The sequence below is a fragment of the Haemaphysalis longicornis genome, unplaced genomic scaffold, assembly GCF_048455015.1.
Source record: "Haemaphysalis longicornis isolate Haplotype H1 unplaced genomic scaffold, Haemaphysalis longicornis Haplotype H1 scaffold_6, whole genome shotgun sequence".
Taxonomy (NCBI): Eukaryota; Metazoa; Arthropoda; class Arachnida; order Ixodida; family Ixodidae; genus Haemaphysalis; species Haemaphysalis longicornis.
In genome coordinates this window covers 17,703,405-17,726,958 of record NW_027526407.1, presented here as the reverse complement: position 1 = coordinate 17,726,958, position 23,554 = coordinate 17,703,405, and the positions used below count along the sequence as shown (strand labels likewise).

The 23,554-nt window shown below is 45.0% G+C and overlaps 1 protein-coding gene across 1 annotated transcript; it reads left to right on the top strand.

Annotated features, from left to right (window-relative positions):
* The first annotated feature begins 1,200 nt into the window (after window positions 1–1,200).
* Window positions 1,201–22,720, top strand: LOC144142273 (adhesion G-protein coupled receptor G6-like). Its single transcript, XM_077673644.1, has 6 exons — window positions 1,201–1,441; window positions 6,229–6,500; window positions 7,676–7,745; window positions 16,193–16,392; window positions 19,251–19,375; window positions 21,286–22,720. Exons 1-6 carry the CDS (start codon window positions 1,326–1,328, stop codon window positions 21,397–21,399), a joined length of 897 nt encoding a protein of 298 aa, XP_077529770.1. The 5' UTR covers window positions 1,201–1,325; the 3' UTR covers window positions 21,400–22,720.
* Window positions 22,721–23,554: the final 834 nt, after the last annotated feature.

The following is a 23,554-nucleotide window of genomic DNA, read 5'->3' as shown; positions in this document are numbered from 1 at the left end:
TATGGCACGGGGTTACTGGAGAACAACGTTAACTTTCGCCTATCCCGAGATCTGTACTGTCAGTCAAAACTTGACATATGAACGCTTCCTAATTTCTCCTTTGTCAGAAGAAGCCATGGCCTCGGCTGGTATCAAACCCGCGTCCTTGGGGACACAGTTTACAGTTTATATATTCAAGTCTTAGTGGAAAATAACCAATGCAAAGCACTTCAAGCCGAGAGTACCGCTTTTTTTGCAGGGTTTTCTTCCCAAAAGTGTTGAATGCGTGTTCTGGGACGTCGACAAAAATGGACAACTAGGGTCTTGGTCTCGCGATGGATGCGAGTACGGAGGAAAACACGACGAATTCCATGTTTGCAACTGCACCCATCTTAGTAGTTTTGCAGTTATATTTGTGAGTAGTGAAATTTTTTTAATGTATGTTTCTGAACAAAATTTATATGTAGCGAGCATTTCGAGCAGTTTTTTAGAAAAAAAAATATGTGGTGATTACTGTTTTCTATTTCACCTTTTTGAACAATTTAACATCTCGAAAGAAACAAGGACAAACGAAGCGGACGAGACACGGCACTTCGTACACTTCGTTTGTCCTTGTTCCTATCCCGCTTACTTATACGAATAATGGCCAACTTGTCCAGGAAACCACTCCTATGAAATTTAACATCACTATTATACTCTCTTAACTCCACCGCATGTGTTAAAAATTACTCTGCAAAAAGATTACAAAAACGTCAGAGCTCACTGCATTGAAAATAGCTTCACAAGTAACGTTATTACGACCAAGACCTTGTGTAGGTTAGTTTCTACGAAACATGGGCGACTTTTCTTTATTAAGTATTTGATTGTTTTGATTAACTGCACACCAACTATACGCCAGAGAGCCGAGATATCTTACAAAGTAAATGCTACCCATTATTACGTGAAACAGTACACCTCCCATTATTTTTTTTTATTAACAGCAGCCGTAATTGCTTGAAGATTTATAACAATGATTTACAAGAAAATAAGACGTGCGCAATGATGCCAATGTATTCTGGATGCGCGCGTATAGGTGTCGCGAGCGGCCTTTGTAGCATTGCTTTTCCATTGGCAATATTTTGTTTTTGTTATCTTCTATTTACAAGAACATTCCATAATCTGCTGCCTGCACATTTTTTTATGTCTCAAGAAGCTCCGCTGAGTGCCAGTGGAGCTGTATTATTATATAGGAAAGTGTCATTGGCATACTTTAATGAGCATGCTGCACTTGGTAAATTAAATCGTTTGCTTTTCCAAGAATAAAATTACCCGTCACGTCCAATATTTACGTGCAGAAATACAGCGAGATGAACCCAAAGAGGAGAGCTGTCCATGATGCTGTCCTCAGCTACCTGACCATGACAGGAGTTGCTGTTTCCGCCACTTGCCTATTCATGGTCGTTATGACCTATGTTTTGTTCAAGTAAGTATGAACTTTGGGAAGCTTTTTGTTTACTTCAATAAACATGTTTATGGATAGTTTTGACGTCCTTCCGCAACCAAAAATAACTCCCGTAGCAAAAGGTACGTATTTGAGTGTCGCAGTAAACTATGTTAAATGAGCATTACCATGCTAAGGTAACTTTCGTGAAAAAAGGAAAAAATATTCACAAGTAGAAATTGCTTAACATTGTTCTGTAAGGGGGAATGAAAATACACAGAAGTAAGTTAGATGCGGTGAGACTGCGAGACTCAAAACTCTGATAAGTATGCTTCGGGTCGTCGCATTAAAGGGATCCTGCAACACTTACAACCGACTATTTGGAATGCATGTTTGGATAAAGTCTATTGTCTCAGGAATCTCCTCCCGCAAGAATGATTAAAATCCGTTCAGTATCACCGCAGATACGCGCGATGAAAAATCGCGCATAATCGTTCCCTCTCAACTCAGCGTGGACTACGCGGCCAAGGCTCCGCGCTCTCTCCCGGAGACGGGGGAGCCTCATGACGTTCTCTTTGGGAGCCTTCGATATGTCATGGGCCGGCAGGTTTTCTCTTTATCTCAGCAACGCGGAGTCGCTCGTTTCCGGTGCGGAAGGAGCGGTGCGGCAATTCAGGCATAGTTGCCTTCATGTGGGTTATCCGACTGTTGTGTTTTCGGATACCTGCTTTCGCTACCGTGCGTTTCGTCGTGCAATGGACCCAGCTCTGCGAGCGCGGCTCGAAGCGGCGAGCGCAGACATGGGTTTCGACCCGTATGCGGACACTCCTCGCCGCAAAGTCAGGAAAAGAGCCGGCGGCGGTTCCCCGGAGCCACCCCACCAGGCCGACGACGACATGCGGTGGTGCGACGGAACGACGGAACACCGTTTGCGCCTATTCTTTTCACTGCTCATCGCAAGCGCACTCGCGGTACACAGCGCGCTCACGGCACACCCGCGGGTACGTTCGCAGCCACAGTGCGTGCCGTCGACGGAACTCCGTTTGCTCGAAACAGGGCAACTCATACGCTCGCAAGCGCTCGCGCAGACTCGCTGTACGCCATTTTTCGAACCACAAACACCAAGCAGGTTGCCAGAAGTTGCGGCCTAGATGAGTTTAGTGCACAGCGCCACCGACGGCAGCGGATTGCACCGGAAACACGAAGGGAAAATATCTTTTTTTTTTTGCCATTTTGATCATTTTAGCTGTGACGTCAATAGCACGGCCCGAGTGACGTCCCTAAGGCCATGCCAGAGCTGCATAATGAGGAAAATAGAAATGAGCGCGGTTTGTTTTCAGCGTCTTTCACAGCGATTTGCGCGGTTACCGCTTCACGTACACGTGTAATATTTGGCTCAGGTATTCCTGGGGGTGTAATCTAAATGTCGCGCAGGTTTACTTGCACTGCTCAAAGAGTGTTGCAGGGTCCCTTTAAGGCGACAGCTGCTCTTCCCTCTTCCCAGACTAAAGTGTGTAATTAGAAAAACTATTCTTGCTTTTTTTAGCCTCTTTCTTTTGTGTGGGAAGGACAGGTTGCGGCTAGTAAGCCATCAAAATTTTCTCATGTTACAATTGCTAAAATTCATTGCAGAAAATTATGAGTTTTGTGTGTGATTTTTTGTACCTGGCACTATCTCGGCCAGTTTTTACTCTTTTTGAATTCAATTTGGAATCAAAGGCAACCAACGTTGTGACAGTTTTGCTCAGGTTCAGGAAGGTCACTGACCATAAGTTTTTTTTTCTTCCTGTGGTGTGACCCCTGGGTTTGGTTTAACAGTAGTGCTGCGTATGACTAACTTCACGTCAATAATTGTGGCCGCGAGGGAAAAAGTTGCACCAATAAAACTGTCCACGCTGTGCTCGAGTCTGGAGAGGACGATGTTTCGTTGTGCGGGAAGTAGATCAGTATTTCAAATGCTCTTACCTTGGTTTACCTTGGCAGTAGCGGAAAGTTTCGATCAACCGGCAGCAGAAGATCAGGTAGGCAGTGTGTTGTGTGTATTGATAAGGTGAGGCCATAGAGAACATGTACTGCCAGACACTGGGCAGAAATTCAATAAAAAAATGTCCCCTAGTCGACACCGTGTGTCTTTATAGAGAGATCCGACTATTAGTAGCCAAACGCACTTGGGTACTTTTTCCTTTTTAGTTTACGTTTTATTTTCGCCGTATATATTCGCATGTACAAAATATAACGGTCATTAGGCGACGGGCAATGTCTATCTTGGCGCAGAGACAGGGGTTAGTGGGCGATTGGTTTAGGTTAGCACTTTCATTCCAGACTTTTTTTTTCAGGGCATTTATATTTTCTCTGTGTTTTGCCAAAATTTCTTTTATGATACAATTTTTGAAGATGCCTGAATATTATAGTATTTCTGCATTCTTGGTTTTCTTTTCTTTGAGTAAGCCTCCCCAGTTACGATAATGTAACAATTATAAGTGTGATGCTCGCCTACGTAGCATTTCTTGGCGAACAATTGGAATGTGCGAACAGACCCACTGCTAATGTGTGAAATGTGTGAACAGACCCACTGTATTGCTCCCCTCAAACAGAAGGACGCGACAGGGTAGGTCTGTTTTCACAAGGTACATTTTGTACTTTGGGTAATTTTTCTCAGGGTTTTTTTTATTTTTGTCGTGGGTTTGTCATGACGGGGCATAGGACACCTAGTTTTGAGTTATTAATTTGATACAAGTCACACATGACAGTAATGATATATTTGAGGTGTGTGTTTTGGGTTTAACATTTCACTTTAACTGAAAACTTCGCTAAAGCTACAAAGGTGTGGGGAGTGACTATCCGCAATTCCCATTCTCATTAAATGCACAGCACTCCACAACAACAAGACGCAAACACTTCCAACAACTATACAGACAGCACATTCTACAAAACCCAGAATTTTTTTGTGCGGATAATCCCATGACCCCTCTGCAACTTTCAAGTTTCTTACAGAAATCAAACGTTTACACCTAATTTCCTTACTCGAGTTCTTTTCTAGACCACATTTTCTGCCACGTGTAATCCCCACCTGGCCTTTGACACCAGCCATCGTCATTGTCTTTGAATGATTTTAATTGTTTCCTTTTTGAGAGATCTTAGCGTTTACGTCGTCATCTCTCATATATAACCACTGGGTTGGTGCTCCTCGCCCCATTTGGCCTTGCACCATTACACTCTATCATCCTCATCATAACTCACGCTACTACCACACAAAAAAGTGGTAAGTAATCCAATTACTTTATTTTGTGGTAATGCGGCGCATTGAACCATTTTTCCGATTTAGCGATTTCATAGAGACATTTATTTTATTTTTGGGCGGTGCTTTTCTGTTGTGTTCGTTTTGTTCGCTTATTGTGTTTTCACGTGTTTACACGTGTGTAATATTTGCTTGTACATTGTATTTTTGTTCTTAAAGATAGTTTTGACAAATACTGTGCATTACGCTAATATATGTCACAGAAATGTTTGCAAATACTTAGTTGCGCGGCCATCATCACGTGGCAGGTTGATCTGTTTTAAAAAATTCCCCCGCATTTCCCCGAGGGGGAGAATGTGAAAGTGCGAATGCACGGTTGTCGGCCCGCTTGCGGAGCTTGCGCTCGGCCCCCGCAGCCCACCGCCTCGCCGCCTTCTCTTCCATCTCTTCCATCGGGTTTGTAGTATCACGTGTACACCACGCAGTTATCAAGCCGCTATAACGCCGCTGAGTCGCCAACGCACGCCGCTGACGACGCAGTTTGAATGCGTTAAAGATATAAGGCGCGTCACTAACGCTGATATCACGTAGCGTCCGTGGCTTGGTCGGTAGAGCGTCGCGCTGCGGCCGCAAAGTCCGCGGATCGAAACCTGGCGCCGGATGCTGTTTTTCTTTATAGAGGAGCACTGCGGACGCCGACGCCGCCGACGCCGGCGGTGGATGGTTTGGGGTCGCTTATAAAGTGCCTTCGCACTTAAAAAAGAATTCTTAATTGAGTTTTCCGGCCCTTTTTTGTTTTCCTTTTGCTATCGTGGTGTAAAATACACAATTTTTGTTTGAGTAGTTTGTTTCAATTATTTGGTTTCTCCTAGCAATTATTTTCTGGCTTTTACTGATACAGCCAATTTATGCAAATCATGTCATATTTTGTTCCAAAATACTTTTTGACATCAATGGCTGTGCAAACGAATGACCTGCTTTGGGTTTATATCTGACAGATATACAGAAAAAATAACGATGCATACGGAAAAGACATGGTGAACATGGTGAATTTTAACTTGCCTGTAACCCGGAATACCTATTGTCAGCGGCTACTACAGTACTACGGAGCAAAAGTTTGGAACACCTTACCTATAGAAATAAAAACAGCTAGTAACTTGGTATTTAAAATAAAAAGGTACTACCTATCCATTATCGCATGAACTCCGGTTCCTTTTTTGTTTTGTTCATTTCTTGTAATTATTTTGTAATCAGTATCTTTGACTCACTTGTTTTATGTTTGATGCTGTAATATTTATTTATTTATTTAATGGGCCTTAACTAGCTTCGGCAATTGGCGCAACAGTTTGTGTTATGTATTTTGGACAACTTGTTGGTGAATAATAAAAAAACACTGCAATTTAGTTTCTGTGCGTTGTTTTTATGCGTTAATAGGTCTTTTTTCATTGAAGAAGCAAGCGCTGTTGTCATTACCGACAAAATTACAAAGTGTGTCTGCATTCATTCATACACCTACCATTTCTCAGACAGTCTAGTTTATTCACTGTTAGGTTATGATAACTTCATGCGAAGTGTTCCATTTTCCCTGCAGGAAGTGGCGCAAGGGAGTCGGGCGTAAGGTGCTCTTCAACCTCTGCCTATCTTTGCTTGGAGCTCTAGCATCGTTTTTCGCGTTGGTCGCCTTGCCAAAGCACCGCGCCAACCCCATCTCGTGCACGTGCGTTGGTGCCGCACTTCACTACTTCATACTGGTGTCGTTCGCCTGGACATTTGTGGAGTCCTTGCTGCAGTACCTACGCTTTGTACGCGTCCTAGGAACGTACGTTCCTAAGCTGGTCCTGAAAGCAGCATTCGGAGCGTGGGGTAAGACGCCAGCGTGCATATACAAGAGCATGTACTACTGCCTATGCACGCATTGGCACTAAGCCTATTTTCTGAAGAGCTCCAGAATTTTTCACTACATTAGGAATATTCTAGCATGCCAAAACGAGAAAGAATATCCAAATAACCAAGACAATGAAGTATTTATTTTACTTTGTGTCTGCAAAAACAATAATACGCATCTGAAAGCCCCTGAGTATTCCTATAGTTCTAGTTTGCGAATAGGGTTCTTTTTTTACTTTTACTGAACGAGACGAAGATTGGTCACAGAGGTAGAATTCCTCTGTGACCAATCTACGTCAGGCCATAACATAGATGTGCACGCAATACATAGGGGCGGGTGGTTGAATTGCAGCAAAACAAAAAAAAAACATTGGTAAAATGGCTGTAGGGTCATTTTGGATATTTGACTAATCCCTGTGATGGGGTGTACAGGAATTGTACGTTGGAAGTTTTGCACCGCAGCGGAATCGTAATTGGTAAAATGGATGTGAGCTCATGGAAGCTGTAATGTGGGCTGTGCATGTTATTTGAGGGGATAAATTGTTAGGCCTTTATTTAGGTGGCCGCCGAAGAAACACATTATCTAACTCATGGTGCATGACAAGTTGCAAGCGTTTTTTTTTCGTAGATGGCCACATGAAATTTCGTTGCTCCATCTTAAAGCAGCGAGCGCCCTTGAGCGTGACTGATTTCGTAGAGGCGATACCACGGACTAGCAGTGTTTGTTTGCCTCTTGGTAAACACTTCTTTCAATCGGGATGAAAACTGATTAGCTTTACATTTGCTGTATTTGCACTGTGATAAAGTTTCCTAAATGCTCCAGTGCTCCCGATGCCAAATGATATTTTATGTGCTAAGGGTCACTGATAACTTTTTGATTACAGCTTTAACGGGTCCTTCTTGGAACGTTGACTAAATTAAAAATCAGTTTTCCGGATAAATATTTGTTTTTTGACGCACTTTCTTAACAGTGAACTTGATGGGGGAACATCAGCCTCTATGGCTTGCTTGAATAATACGTATGTTTATTGGATTCCTTTCAAACTGGTTCATATGTTACTGGTGACTGTGAAGTGAGCCAAATAACAACTTTATAAACTGTGTCCCGAGTGTTTTACTTTTTTGTGTTCTGCTAATATTTTTTTCTTTCATAGGCATACCTTTGCTCGTCATGTTGTCGGTCCTGATATTAAATCCAACCCAATACCGCATGCGGAAGGGCATGTAAGTACTCAAGTTCATCAGTAAAAAATACTTTTAACCTAACTGATATGCTTTGCTCGTTCGTTCGCAATACTCAACCACCTATTCATTGCGTTTTTGCCTGCAGTATTTATCGCACTAGAATACAGCTACAACGAAACATGTTTCTAGCATGGCAATACTGTTGCATTCGACGCCTCTAGCGGAATAAAAGGAGTGTTCTCTACTTGTGTCGGTAGAGATGCAGTTTAGAGGAACGTCCTTTTAGTCATGTTTCTCTTTTCGGGGGCAAGTGTAAGGCTCGACACCAACAAGCATTGTCCCCTCGAGGGTCCCTGAATTTGTGAATAGCCTTCGACAGGCGCAAACTTCCCTCTAATACAACACCCCCCCCCCCCCCCCAACGACGACTACAAGGAACTGCTCCGCAAGCTGCAAGTGAACGTGCTCAAGGGCATGGAAATGTCTGCGCAGGAGGCCTCCTGGTTCTTGCTGCGGCAGGAAACTAAACATCCCCCTCGCGAGGGGCACGATCAAATGCAGAGCATTTCCGGGGGCGCACGTCGTTAGGTAGTTTGCGTTACGTTAATGTTGTTGCACTTGTTGCTGTTTGTTGTTGTATTGTAATTAAATGAGGAGACGCAATTACGTGGTCACGTTGCATCGTTTATTAGCAGGTGGGTATGATTATTGTGGCGCAGTGGGAAGAGCACCATGTACCTCGCGTTCCGCCTTCACGTAGTCAATGCGTTATATCAGCAGCTTCTTGACGTAGTTTGGATGAGTCAAGGATATAAGGCGCGTTCGTAGCCCTCCATTCTGTGTCGGCTTTGTGGCGCAGTGGGTAGAGCACCATGTACCTTGCGTTCCGCCCGCAGGGTCGTGGTATCGAAACCAGGCGCCGGTAAGTATTATTTTTTTTATATAGTGTAGGGGGAGGGGTGCTGACTACTACGGACAACTAGAACGGATGACATCGTGAGTTAAAGAAATGCTCTGCATTTAAAAATCCCGTAGCCAAAGACGACAGAGTCGACACGATCGTAAAAGATGTTTATTGGAGAGAACTTCTCCTCTCCTCACAACTCAATGAATACACAGGCGGGAAAACAGCAGTCAACAAATTGACGGGCAAAGACTGGTGTCGGCGAATCAAATACCGCGGGTTGTACTTTCCGGGGATTTATCATTTAATGCGGGTGTTTCACGAACCTGCAAATTGCATAGCGAACAGTGTAGCCCAAAGAAGAATATTCTGAGCTGGTGATGTTAATTCGAAACACTGTTACTATCAAAAGAGATAACAAGTGCGCCTACAAAATAATGAACAAACACACCCTTCACTTGGCTCACAGGTAAAACAGCCCGGCATGTGATGGGCGGTAAACACAAGACATAAAAGAAATCGAATGCATGGTTCGCAGCAACACCCCGCCGCTCCCCCCCCCCCCCCCCCCCCAAAGAGTGCATCGACCCGATTGTGAAATAAAATGACAGTCCGAACAAACAAAAAAAGAGTTCCTCGTCTTGCGTACTAAGATTTTAGGCGAATCATATAGACAAATTCGGGCCACATGCGTTGTTATGATGTTCCGGAATCACCATTGGGGATCACCGTATAAGTTTGCCAACACAGCTTAGAACCGGGCAAGGTCCCAAATACCGTCGTACAAGCTTCTCTCTGAGGCCACGTCGTCAGAAGGGAATCCAAACCCAAACACGATTCCCTGGGTGGTACTCAGCGTCTCGGCGTCAGAGGTTGCAGCGTCTGGCGTCTACTGATGCTGGTTCGTTGTACGAACTCGAGCGAGCTGGCGGGCTTCATCCGCACGCTGAAGGTATCCTTTCATGTTCGCACTGAGATCGTCGTCTTATATGTGCGGAAGCATGACGTCAGTTTCCTCGATAGCCGTGTTGAACGCAAACGTGACATACGCAAGCACTTCGTCACAAGTCTTAAGTTAGACTTCGACATACATAGACAGCATATCCGCAATCGTGTTGTTCAGACGTTCCGTTAGTCCGGTCGTTCGGGGCTGGTACGCCGTTCTTCTTTGGTGATCCCTGTTGCTGTAGCCTACGATTCCTTGAAACTCTCCTCAGTAAAGGGAGTTCCGCGGTCCGTGATTTCCACTTCGGATGCTCCATGCGGCAGCCCAACTTCGTTTTTGAAGAACTTCGCGACTTTTTGTGCAGTCCCCCTCGCAAGGGCGGCGGTCTCTGCATATCAGGGCATATAGTATATTGCGCCAAGAATCCACATTTTCACGGATTGTGACATAAAGAACGCGCCCAGGAGGTTCATTACAATCTGTTGGAAGGCCCTCGATGGGATGGCGATTGGGTCCAGATGTCCGACCGGTCTCGTCATCAGCGTTTTTTGTCGCTGGCCGTCACGGCAGCTCCGGTCGTAGAGGGTGACGTCGGATGTAAAACGGGGTCAGTAGTACTTCGCTTTGAGTGCTCCAATATTGCGTGTTGTGCGAGATGGCTGGAAGACGGGTCGTCGTGGCACGCTTCCAAAATTTTGTCAGGAAGATCTGCAGGGATGACAAGGAAATAATTCGTTCTCGGTCCGGGGTTAAATCTTTTCTTCACGAGGACGGAGGTTTTGAGTCAGAATGCTGACGTTCGTTGCGTTTTAAGGCGCTAGGTGCGGGGACGTTGCGTCCTTCGAGGTAGTCGATTATGACGCGTATCGGGGTCGGCAGGCTTCTGGGCGGTTAAGTGGCTCTCCTTCACGGATTCGAAGAACGCGCTGTCTACAGCAGAGTCATGTGGAAGTGGGACGACGGGGGCGCGAGACAGGCAGTCGGCGCCGGTGTGTTTCCTGCCGGATGTACAGACGATTGTAACGTAGAACTTCTGCAAGCGCAAGCTCCACCTCCCAAGACGGCCAGGGTGGTCATTCAAATTTGCGAGCTGAGAGCGCATAGTGGTCTGTCACAGACTTGGATGATCTACCGTATACGTATCGGCGAAATTTTGAAAGAGCCTATATAATTTCGCGCACTCTTTCTTCGAGGCAGAGAATTGTATTTTTTCTCTGCCTTCGACAGACCACGGCAGGCGTAGGCGATTAGGTTTTCGCAACCGCTTTCCTTTTTGACGAGGACGGCACCTAATCCTGTATAACTGGCGTCCGTATGCATTTCCGTTTCCGTGTTTTCGTCGAAATGAGCGTGCACTGGTGGTATTTGCATACGTTGTGGCAGCTCGCATAATGCTTCCTCTTGGCCGCTTTCCCAGCTCAAAAGGGTGTTATCTTTTGTCAAGTGCGGGAGTGGTTCTGCAATGTGTGCGAAGTTTCTGACGAAGCGCCGGTAGTACGCGCACAGTCCGAGAAATCTTCGCACGCCCTTCTTCTGCTTCGGTATTGGGAAGTTCGCTATGGCTGAAGTTTTGGCCAGGCAAACAGCACTCCCGTGGCGTTAACGACGTGGTCCACAAACGTTAGTTCGTAGTAGGCGAGGCGTCACTTTTCATTATTGAGCGTTAATTCCGCCGTAGGAATGGCCTCGAGTACTGGCTCCAACCTTGCAAGGTGTTCGTCGAAAGTCTAGGCGAACACCACATCGTCGTCGATGTGGTGTTAGCGTGTTAGGTAAGCGTGCCACTTCAGGCATGCTAGCTCATGATACATGACTCTTTGAACGTTGCTGGCGCCGTGCACAGACCAAAAGGCATCACCTTGAACTCGCAAATGACGTCCGCCGTTATGAATGCAGTCTTCCATCGGCCTACCTCGGCCACTTCAATTTGCCAGTAGCCTCTTTTCAGATCCATCAATAAGAAGTACTGGGGTGCAGAGGTGGTCGAGGGCGTCTTGGATTCATGGCAAGGGTAATGGTCCTTTTTGGTGATTTTGTTCAGTCGCCGGTTTTCAACGCAGGACATAAATGAGCCGTCTTTTTTCTTCACAGGTACGACCGGCGCCGCCCAGGGGCTTTTCGATGACTGTATATTGTCGTCGCTGAGCATGTCTTCGAGTTGTGTCCGGATAACCTCCCGCTCGTGTGAAGACACGCGGTACGGTGACTGTCGGGCAGGTGGGGTTCCATCTTCGTTTATAATTCGGGGCTTCACTAGAGGTGTATGACGTATTCTTAGTCTGACGACAAGCACTCGCTGTAGAGACGCAGGAACACCAACACTAGTTTTTTTGTGTTTCTTGCGGCAGCTCCGGGTTTCGTAGAAGGGATGCGGAAGCGAAAGCGCATCTTTGCATGCGCGCTCAAATTCAGCGACCGCCTTCACGTCACTTGCTTCTTGCGTTTCCTCGAGGAACTGAGTTGCAGCGCCCTTGTTTAGATGCTCGTACTCCTCGGAAAAATTAGCAACCAAAACGTGGGATTACCATTGCCTAAGGCACACAATGCCTCTTGCGACGGAGACACCGAGGTCGAGAAGCAAAGTTCGGTCAATCTCTAAGATAGTGTGGACGTCAGGGTCATCTCCACAGCAGACGGGGATCATCAAGCTTGCGCGGACTGGCAGGTTGACGTGATCATTCGCGATCCTTAGAGCAGCACGGTGGTCGGGGTTGGGTTTCTGCTTCATGAAATATACGGAGGCGAAGTTACCCACTGCAGCTGTAGATCAATATTGCATCGTTTTCCTCCAAAAGAATCATACCGAGAATGACGTCGCGGTGGCGATTTGGAAAAATAACGAGTGCAGCCGGATTCGTGGTGCCGTCTAATGTGACGCCTGATGTGCACGTTCCAGTTGGTGTTAGGAGATGGCCTCCTGCAGTGCGTATGTGCGGTATGTACCACCTGTTCACTACCTTCTTCAGCTTATAGGCGAATGATCTGCCCATTACTGAGCAATCAGCGCTTGTGTGTGTGTGAACGGGGCATCAAAGCCGTCGATGGAGAACGGGATGTCGGACGTCGCCTTCGTCGAGTTCCGGGTGCGTCGACTCGTCGTATCTCAGCTTGTGCGTGTGGAAGGTCGCGCACTTTCAGTCGTCGTTTTTCCCGTCTTGTCAGCGGCGGGCTCGGTCATGCCGGGTACGCATCGCGCAGTGTTGCCGCCGCCGTGTTCCGAACTCACATCATCGTTAGATCGGTTGTCCGACTGAGGGCATGTATTATTTCCCATTCTCCGGCGAGTAGTTGCGTCGTTAGAGGGTTTTCGTTTTTCCGCCGCTGCGCAATTTCTCTCGAGAAGTTGCTGGTTTTACTTTCCCCTGGTGCGCATGGAAATCTCCCGCGGGTGAAGTCTGCGTTCTTCGACGGCATGGCGATCGGTACGGGTGGGGCGATGGCGAACGTTTGAAGCGCGCTGGAGCTCGGTTGGTGTTGGACCGGTATTCCTTGGTCGAAGCAGGGTGCTTGCGCGTAGGGGGCGTGGTTCGTCGAAGGAGAACCCAGTCAAACCGAGCGTTTTGTAGGGGCACCGGCGGTAAATGTGGTCGGACTGTCCGCACTAGTAGCAATGCGCAAGATTATCGGAGGTTCACCATACGTCCGTCTTCCTGGGCATCTCGTTTTCAACTACGGGGGTCGGGCAGGCGACAGCGGATGGCGGTATAGCGGGGCCTCCTGACGATTAGTTAGAACACGGCGGGGTCGCAGAAACGCTGCAAGGTAGGTCATTGCTTGTAGTTCGCGGGTTGCGTCGGATGGCACAGAAGTCCTGAGTGCCTGTTGAACCTTTTCTCGGTCGACGTCATTTAGAGAAGGGAATTGAGGTGGCGGCGTCACTGGAAAAAGTTTTCGAAGCTATTCCCTGACAACTGCGCAGATTGTCTCGGGTCGTACATCGGAGCTAATAGCCCCGGCAAAATTCATCTCCAAAACTAGCGCTCGGATGGGGCGGTCGTACTGGCTCGTACAAATTTCCATTTTGTTCTGCACTGCGGCGCCTTCAGACGTGAATTCCACCACCGTATTAATGGGGTTGCGGGCTAGCGAAGCAAAGATTCCTTGTCTCACTCGTCGCAACCTACACCTGCGAGCAGAATATAACCCCTATAAAATTCTGCTCGCAGATAATGCATTCAGCTCGTGGGACAGGCTCGAATCTATAAAAAATTTTTTATCGTGATGGTTTCGAAAGTTTATTGAATTTTATCGAAAGAACCTAACGATTACTTTTTAAGTTTCTATTGGATCTGCCTATTGAGTTTCAAAAGTCATTTGGCCACCGACTTCTAATTGAAATGGGAAGAAGAGTTTCAATAGACTTTTTCTATCGAGTATTTATTGAAGCTCGATAGAATAACTCTCTTAAGTTTCTATAAAGGTACCTATATTGAATATTCATAAAACTTTTTGCTGGGTTTCAAAAGACTTTATATCGAATACTTGACGAAACTTGAGAGATGAACTCTGTTAAGTTTCAAAAAAATTTTTGTATCGAGTACTTATTGAAACTGAATAGATTAACTCTATTTAGTTTCTATATAGGTTTCCATTACAGTTTAAATTGAATATACTTTGCAAGTTTTATTGAGTTTTAAAATAATTTTTATCAAGTACTCATTCAGACCCAATAAATGCAACTAACCAAACTTGAGGGTAATAGTAATATATCTGTACAGGGTACTGATTTATTCGTGTGAGTGGGAAGAAACAGGAAAAAAATTATTGAATGTGTGCATTTCATCTCTGTGATAAAACATGCGAACAAATGTCGCGTGGCCACTGCTTTTCGGATACACAGCCTTACTTTATTTTTGCTAGGGGTACACATGTAGTTGTGACTCACTGCAGCAGGCGTAATGTATCTCCCGAGATAGAAGGGAAGGGATGACCGGCTCGCCTTCAGTCTTATTGGGTCGACCTTATTTTCTGTGCCTGTATATGCTGCAAAGTAAAATATTTCAATAAATGTCACAAACTTGGCATCCACTTGAACACAGAATTGCAGCAGTAAATTTATGGTTAACTACAAGCGCCTAATTTCTGTGCCTACCAATATGCAACAGCAGTTTTTGAAGAGAAGCTTTCCATGGCTGCCTTGTGCGTCGTCGTTTGCCAAAACCCCTCCGTATCCTTCCCCTCTCCTGCAGCTGGTGGCCACTACCCACTATTGGCGCACTAAATCACTCGGTACTCCAAGCCAGTCACAGGCGCTTTCACTCTCTAGAGAAGGGAAATTTAGCTCGCTCCGCATAACACAATGTTTGACAGAGAAACAAAAAATAAAAATGGAAAAGAAATGAGATTAAAGTACACAAAAACCCGCTAGCAGCACCCCTTGTGAACTGCAATGAAGATAAGTGACAGAAAATAAAATGTCATGACAATTGCTCTAAACAGTGATGTACAACCAGTAAAACACTTGTGTATAACACTCGAGCGGGCTGCTCGGACTCCACATGCAACATCTGCTTATAGCGCCTGGTTTGAGGCCGGTTGCATGTGAGCATGCACGGCACAATAAACACGTCTTCTTTCTCTTTTCTTGCTTTGCTCATCGCCTTGGCTTTGGCACCTACTTTCGCCGTGAGAAAAGCTGTGTATGGTGCCAGGCCTTGAAGCGAAAAACAATTTAGTTATATCATGCTGACCAATGATTTGGGGCATTTGTAGAGGCAGAATTTCTGTCATAAGTCATTGGCTAAGCCTGCGCTCAATGACAGTCTAGTGTTAGTGGCATGTCTGATGCCACGTTCAGCCAACATCTCTCAGTGATATTGCTTTTACTGCCCACATTCAGTCCAACTTATTCAAAAGTAGGCCGAGAAAGCCAGGCAGCAGGTTGTGATTACAAGCAATGGCAGATTTCAGTTTATGCTAGCAAGTTGAACAAGTGCTTAAGTAAAATCTGTTATTAATCAATTAACGTTTGACATCTGTGCCCGGTTCTAGCACAGGTTCCCTACTACCTACGACAAAAAAAATGCTAAAAAGAAATTCACAGAAAGATACATGCACAAAATTGGCACTTCATGGTAGAACACGAACATATGACAATATTGTGCAGTTTATTTGCAACGACTACACTTACAACAGACCATTTCTATCGGCATTTTCAGCCAAGTGTCTGCTTGCCTTCACGATGTCAATATAACGCATCAGACTTGTGTAAAGATGCTTTGGGTTCAAATGCTAGTTCTGTGAATACATACTTCTGTGTATTCTTCAAAAGAAATCGATAAATTTGTTACATTCCTTGGTATTAAGTTTCTTAGCTAGAGTGAAGTAAGTTTTAGGCCACGTTCGGCACAGTGCACCTGAACCTCTGTCCTGCACTCACGGAACTCTTTTTTCAAGCGATCATCCGAATTAGGAAGGGGATATAGTGCCGGCAGCCAGTACTTTAGCGCGTAAAGATATTTTGCCGCCATGTCTCTTAATTGATTAACTGGCCTCTATGTGAGTGGTACTTCTGCCTCCAAGCCTAGCGCTGTCGGGGCAAAAAGTTTGTAAGGTTTGCTGAAATAACATCAATTTCGCGAAGACCTCCGCACTTATCAATACCCTTATTTAAGACCCCGATCTTTTTTTTTTCAGCTGCTGGATGGACAATGAAGCGCTGCTCTACACTTTCCTGCTTCCCGTAGGCCTGATTCTCACGGCCAACGTGGTCGTGTTCTCCGTGGTCGTGTTCAGCATCTACTGTCGCCGGCAAAAGGGGCTGCGCAGTACCCAAAGCCAAGTGGCCTTGGCTAAGGCCCAGCTCAGAGCTGTAGTCAGCATTGTCTTCCTCCTTGGTTAGCCACTCCCCTACTTATACGGTCTCCTTTCAGTAACGTGTAGTTTTTGATAAATTGTGACGTGCTATTATTTTTGACAAATATTCCGCTGGAATTCCGAGGACTGTCTCCTAATGCGTAGCATTCTTAGGCTGCTTATATAGAGTTTGTGTTTTTCCAGCCAGATATTGGGATGAGTAGCGCGAGACATTGGATGCTTTATTTGGTTGTTTTCTTTTCTTTTTTCGCCAGTGATGGTAATATATGCCTATAAAGCAATGAAGTTGTTTTACTTCGCTAATAACGTTCTTTTTTTTTAATTATGCAAGTCGTGGTGCCGGGTACGTCTATTTCCGTGATTTGTTAATCACGGTTTCAAAGTTATTTTGCGGACATTCTTGTTCAGTGTCTTTATTTTTGGTATAGATGCATATGTACATGTTTTTTTTTAATTTTTCTCCCGTCATTCTTGTGCAGCTTTTTCATTTTTATATTTTGTGCTTTCTCAAAATTCTGTGCGGCAAATTACCTCCATTCACGCTATTCCAAAAATGAAGGCGTTACTTCAGCCGTATCTGCAACTTGGTGTAAATGCAAGGCGTGTAATGGTTTAATCATTCTGTCAGTTTTTATTGGTATTTTAAACGATTTTTGGCGGTCCGTTTTGTTTTGTCTGCACTTTTCGGGAGGGACCTGAAGGGCGCATGCTTTGGATTTATTCTGATCAGTTTTGCAAAAAGTTGCGTTCTCTTTTGCTTATTTTTTCAACGTTCTTCTCGACCAAATATTTCCATTTACGTTATTGTAACTATTAAACTGGTACTTTCGCCAAAGTTGCATGTTTGCGAAAGTGCAGGGCTTAATATTTTTACTTGGCAAATACACGTATATTTGCAGCTATTCAAGATAGAATAAGCTGGGGGGCGCTGGATTAAGCAGCAGCGTGAGTCCGGGGACAAGCGTGGTCGTTCTTATGCTACTGTCTGGAGAGGGGGGGGGGAGATCAGATACTTGTAAAAGAATGTTACCCATTAAAAGCCGAACTGCGGGTCACCCTAAAATTCAATTTGCACAGAGGCGGAATGTGTTCACCTATTGTTACTTGGGCAAAATTGATGAAATATATTTCTTGCACCCCTTTAAATCTTTCTTGGAACAACGTGATTGTGCTTTTATCAGAAATCTTTAAAGGGTTGCAAAGAACTCCTAAATTTTTTGAGGGATTTATTCTCCAGCAAAGGGTGAGCGGCAATTATAAAATTCACGAAGATGCTCATAAGATGTTGTATTTCACTTATAAACAAGCAGAATATTTCTATACGGGTAGCATTAATTCAGTTCGATCTACGGCGAACACGTGTTACCAAATCACCTTACAAACTGCTTAAATTATGAAAGGCTACTATATAAACAATTCGGAGTGCTGCTATAGTCACACCCGCCCCAGCGGCATATTAGTCGTCGCCAATCTCTTTCCGAAAAAATCAATTCCATGGATCCTGATACAATTACTTTATAAAAAAGTATCACCAAGAATGGAAAACGGGAGGATAGTAGGGACATACTGCATAGCCTTTATAAACCCGTAACCAAGAAAGCACCTGCAAGAGACGATGACCACACCAGAGAGTTCTATTATCAGCCGCACACGTCACACAGCCGAATATGGGAGATATACTAGAAACTTGGCACTGTTTGCATACACGAGATTGAATTGGGCAATCCCCGTAATCCACGGCATTGGATAAAAACAAGAACAAGCCCTCCATAGCTTTGAGGCATTATTGATTCAACACCAGTGAGAGCAAGAAAGGAGAGGGTGCTCGTTACGAATGTTTTGCAGTGCGCTTCTGTTTCAGGCTGCAAGAGTATAGTAAAACACAGTGAAAATTTCTTGGCAGCGTTTAATCTCACAGCGATTGTATGAATTACCTCCTAGAAATTCTTGCAGTAGCCTTAGATTGGTTGTAGAGTTTAACGCGCCGACGCAACGAAGCAATAAGGCGCGCTGCAGTGGGGGGCCCTGGAATAATTTTGACCAGCTGGGGATCTTTATCGTGCTCCGAAATCTCATACACACGGGGTTTTTTTCTTTTCGCCTCTATCGGAAAAGCGGTCGCCGCGCCAGGAATCGCACCCGCGTCGTCGTGCTGAGAAGCATAACGCCTTAGCCAATGAGCCACCGCGGCTCGTTTGCAGCAGTTCTCATACAACCTGCCTGGGCTAACAGTTGCTCCATAATATTACCTACCCACGTAACCTAAAAAAAAAACCTGTCTCCGAACCTATTATACGCAAAGTAGTTTACCCTACCAAACGTAACATATCATACCCAAATGCAGCCGAACTGCCATACACCTATGTCCTGACGGGGCCAAACAACACCACGCACAACCTAGACTAAACCTAATCTAACTCATCCTATATGTCCCTTGCGTCGAACACTTGTTGTATTACCAAAATTAAAAAAAAAACTCTCGATGAGCAAAAACTTCAAAAATTCCGAAATTAAAAAAAAACACATCCCAAATGACGGATTCGAAACTAGGCCTTCTCATTTCAGGGCAGGTGCTACACCATAGCGACACAGGAGCAGCCGTAGGAACGACTTTGCGGCGAATATTTATCCCAGAAAATCTCCCATTAGCGGGCTCAGCAAATGAGAGGCGACTCCCACGAGAAATGTCTCCCGTGATTCTCACGGTTGGTGTGATAGTAGACCCTACCACATATTTTAGAGCAAAAGCTACTCGTCAAAACGACCATGTACTATCGTTGGCAAGAAACAAAGCAACAAATTTGCTTTTACCCACAAAAGCATACGATATCATCCTAGTGGCTACATATAATACTTTTGGTTGTCTTTATATTTCAAGGTCTCACGTGGATTTTCGCTTACCTGAGCCTGCTTGAAGAAGTGTCAAGCGAGTGGGGCCTCTTGTTTGAATACCTATTCGTGGTCACAAGCTCCTTTCAAGGCCTAGTCATCTTCCTATTCCACGTAAGTTATTTGCCGTCTAAAACCCATACATAAATATTCCAATGAAACCACAATAAAACTTCTGGCGTTACTCGCTATGCCATAACGAAATCAAATTGGGTACAAAATTTAGTATCTGGAACTCTATTGTGGCGGGAAAACGGACATCAAAGTCTCTGGTGGAAATTGTGTTTTATAAAGAAACTTGCTTACACAAAAAGCACTGCAAATCCTAGAACTGTGAAACTATCGGTAAGTAGGTATGTACACTGAACAAGTAGATAATCGGGTGGAATCATGAGCTATGTTTCCTAAGAGCTTTGTTTGGCGTGTTTGGTCTGAAAGTACCTCTATGGACAAGAAATATTGGTTGCTTTTACTATAAATGCACCCCTAAATAACATCGGAAGACCAATCCGGTGCAATTTACGGCGGAAGGCACTCAATATAACGTTTCTTTTCAGGAGTCTTCACGTTTTTATGTGAAAATACTGGGTGAATAATAATTTTTGGCGTCGTGTTTGTAGTTTGTGCTGAAAGTAGGAAAACTACGAAGGCGAAATAAAGAGCGATGTAAGGGATATCTGAGAGTACCCAGGAAGTGGCACCAAAACGTCTAAAAAATAACAACAGATGTCAGAGCTGAAGGCCTCGCTGCAAAGACCATTTTTCAACGCAATGCTTTGCGTGTAACAGCAATGAAGATAATAAGCATAGACTTCATCTTTCTTTCACCGCACTTTCGGTTGCGGTTATTTTATGCAAAATTGGATTCTTCCCAATTTCCTGCTCCCGAAAAAATCTGGTTCATATTATAAGTGGTTCCAAACAAAAAAAAATATTAGGACAAAGGTACACCCTCAGTTTAGAAATTAGAGCGTGCATTTCTGTCACTTAAAAACTCGTCACACGTTTCGAAGGCTACATAACTGCGCGTTTGCCCCCTCCGAGAACGCCCCGCAACCGAGAGTTCCTGCGCTTTCTCGATATGCACCGGGAACATGCGAGATTTGCTGTCTTTGTGGCCGCTCCTCCGTACCGCCATATAGAAATACGTTTGCCTCGCATTCAAAGGAACGTTACATGCTGGGTCCTTGCGTAAAAATGACAGGTGATGAGGATTTATATTTTGGGGAATGAGGGCGATAAACGAGTATACGTAAAAAAGAAAACAGGACGGCGCACATAAGTTTTTTTCTGCGTGTAGTCGTTTTCACGCTCATTCCAAAGATGTATCACCAACTCACCCAACTTTCAATTACAATGTGCTTACCAAATCGAGCACGCCAGTGGTCCTTGTTGCTGCTATTGCGACATTGCCTTGCGAGAAAGAACAGGATTCCTTGTGCGTGGACCTTCCCCGCTGCCGCCAGTGAGACTTCGACGGACAAGCGTGCGCTTTGCCATCTCTGCAGCGAAATATCCCTTCAGGTTACTTTGTCATGATGTGCATCTAAATTTGGAGTGTGACTTATCCTAAAGGGAAGGAGGAACTCGTAGAGTATTGACTAACAGCTTCATTATATCGCCGAAGCTCATATTGGCAGTGCGCGCACAATGACCGCCCTTGAGCTCGGCCACTGACCAGAACCGACCACTGGAATGGGCGCGCACGTAACCTCTGGCGGGCGCCTCTGAATTGCTGGTAAAAAAACAACTTCGTTGACCAGCCACCGAAGATTACTTCGGAACCAATTCTTGGACGGCAGATAAATTTTGCTGGAAGAGTGCGTTTTGCGGCACCCGTAACCAAGCACGTTGTGTGGCGCGCGGTCATTTCTGCAAGTGACGACATACCTTAAGTCATGGTATTTTAAACTGATATCCGCACACATGTGAACAATGAGCACGCATAGGTGTCAAATTGATTATTGTGTTTACATTCATTTTTCATTACACAGTAAGCACATATTGACATCTCTTTTTTGCAGGTTGCCTACGAAAAGACAGCAAGAGAGTTCTGGCTGGAACAGATTGTTTACCGCATCTGGCCCTACTCCAGAAACGAAAGTTCCAACCAAGGATCTTCAAACATTACCTTGTAATCCTCCGGAAACAACACCACGTCAACTAGACAATAACTCTCGTTAGACTGGGTTAAATGTCTTAGGCTTCATTTTTTATGCAGCCCACAAGAAAAAAAATTGCAAAACATTTTTAAAAGTTTCACCCAGTTAGGCTAATCCGGGATGTTGGAAGTGAAACGTTTCTTCTCTGGAAAAATCTTGCCCATGCATGCTGGCTACGGCACTTTGCTGTACAGGTTTTCTTTGATCGACATCATTTACTCTTCCTCATTTGTTCGGTGGTTGCTACTCAGTACAGCTTCCAGGATACTGGCATCCCTCTAAGAGCTACAGCCCGCGCACCTTGCCGCCTTCGGGTGACTGAACTAGTCTTTACATAAAGTAAATTCCGTCTCCAACAAAAACCACATCCTGGTAGGAACAGTGCACTTTGTAATGAAGTGCTAAAAGTTCAGAGTTCATCGCTTTACCAAGGGTCATAATTTCCCAAGGTGGCTTCTAACCCTGCTTTCTTTGTATAGCGTCCTTCTTCTCTAACCTCTGGCACGGCGAAGACAGAGATTAGTGGATCTTCCGATATCGACATCCGTTTATGAACCCCTTCCGCCAACGGCCTCCCTGTGCCTCCTATTTGGCCATAATGAACGTCGTTTAACCCCACTTTTCCAAAATCAGGTGCCTGTCTGTAATTTTGTTCGGCCGCTGCTGCTTCGTCTCTGCTACGACTCCGTTAACCACTCCGTTAACTCTCTGGTGCTCCCCTACCGTCTTCGTTATCACTGCTTCTGCGCTCACTTGCCCAATATCTAACGATTGTACTATCAACTCTCTTCCCTCCTTTATTTGCGTAGACCGTTTTCGAGGGGTTCCCTTTATGAGTTCCTGCCATCGACGCTGATTCACCGGGCAGCCCTAAGCCCTGGCCTGAGGAATACCATCCAAAAGAGGTTGGAGCAAAGCATCACCAAAAGCACCGCGAATATCTCGGCAACCTTCTTACAGCAAGAACAATACTTCCATCGACATTTAAATTCATATCACGAAGACAAGCTACTTACATTAGACAGGGTCAGACATTGCCCCTCCACTGCGAGCACTTCCTCCACTACATACAGCAGTAACCAGGCCGTCCACACTGTAAAGTATGCGGTGGCTATCCAGACAATAAACACACATATTGGCGCTGCGTGCGGGTGACCACTTCTTCCACATTTATTTCCACCAACCCTTTCTCCCCGGATTATCTCTACTCGTTGTCAAGCTGGGACGCTCCACTGGAAAACCTATGGGCCGCCGTCACTGTCGGAGGACCATGGAACACCCCTTCCTCTACCCACTGATAACTCCGAGGCAAGATGTTAAGCTGTCGAATAAAGTTTTCTCTCTATCTCTCTCTTTCTCTTTCATTCTCTCTACATAGCTCTTCCATGGCTGTGCAGGTCTTTCCGTCCACCACAGCAAAACGTGTTCTAAATTACCAAATCAGACATGTGCACTCATGCACAAATGAAATGAGAACAAGAAAATGTGAACCAGAACCCACAAAATTAAAATATCTGAATAGTGGACATGAACTAATGGCTTCCCCGTCCTATATCTGGAATGGCACATCAATATCTTCGTTAAAGTATTAAAGCCACGGGACAGTTTTACTTGCACAAACAGAAGTCGCGCTATGTCTGTGTCCTGGTTCGTATTTCTGTGTTTGAATTTTATTTGTGTATTACTGTAAGTAAGCGTCTGCATACGTGCCGGATTTGGGCTTCGGTGTCTTCCCGCGTCTAGCCCACAAAAATCAAATCCGCTTGCTCCATGGCTACAACCTTGCGCAATCGCTCTCACTCTAGCGGATTGTGCAGAGCAACACTTCTGTGCTCTCTTTTAGCGTGTTCCTTTAGCGTTTGCCTTCCTTAATGAACGTCTTCTATTTCGCAGGAAGTAGCACGCTGGCGGTTGTCAGTGTATTAGATGTACACCAAGCATCCTTGTGAGGAGTTCGGCCCTTGAAGGATGTGCAAAATAAAAAAAAGGTCGCTTTTTGTGTCAACATCACGGTCAGAAAATTGGAATAGAATGCAACCTATAAAAGAGGTGCCTCTTGTTTCCTGTCATTGTATAAGAACTAAATTTTACAAGATATATCACACGAACTGACTTAGGTGTGAAATGCGAC

Bases quoted from the DNA above. Each gene is read 5' to 3' on its own strand.
- LOC144142273 (XM_077673644.1), top strand. From the start codon at position 1,326: ATGAACCCAAAGAGGAGAGCTGTCCATGATGCTGTCCTCAGCTACCTG. The intron at 1,442-6,228 runs GTAAGTATGAAC...TTTTCCCTGCAG, and splicing joins ATGACCTATGTTTTGTTCAA to GAAGTGGCGCAAGGGAGTCG. The intron at 7,746-16,192 runs GTAAGTACTCAA...TTTTTTTTTCAG, and splicing joins TACCGCATGCGGAAGGGCAT to CTGCTGGATGGACAATGAAG.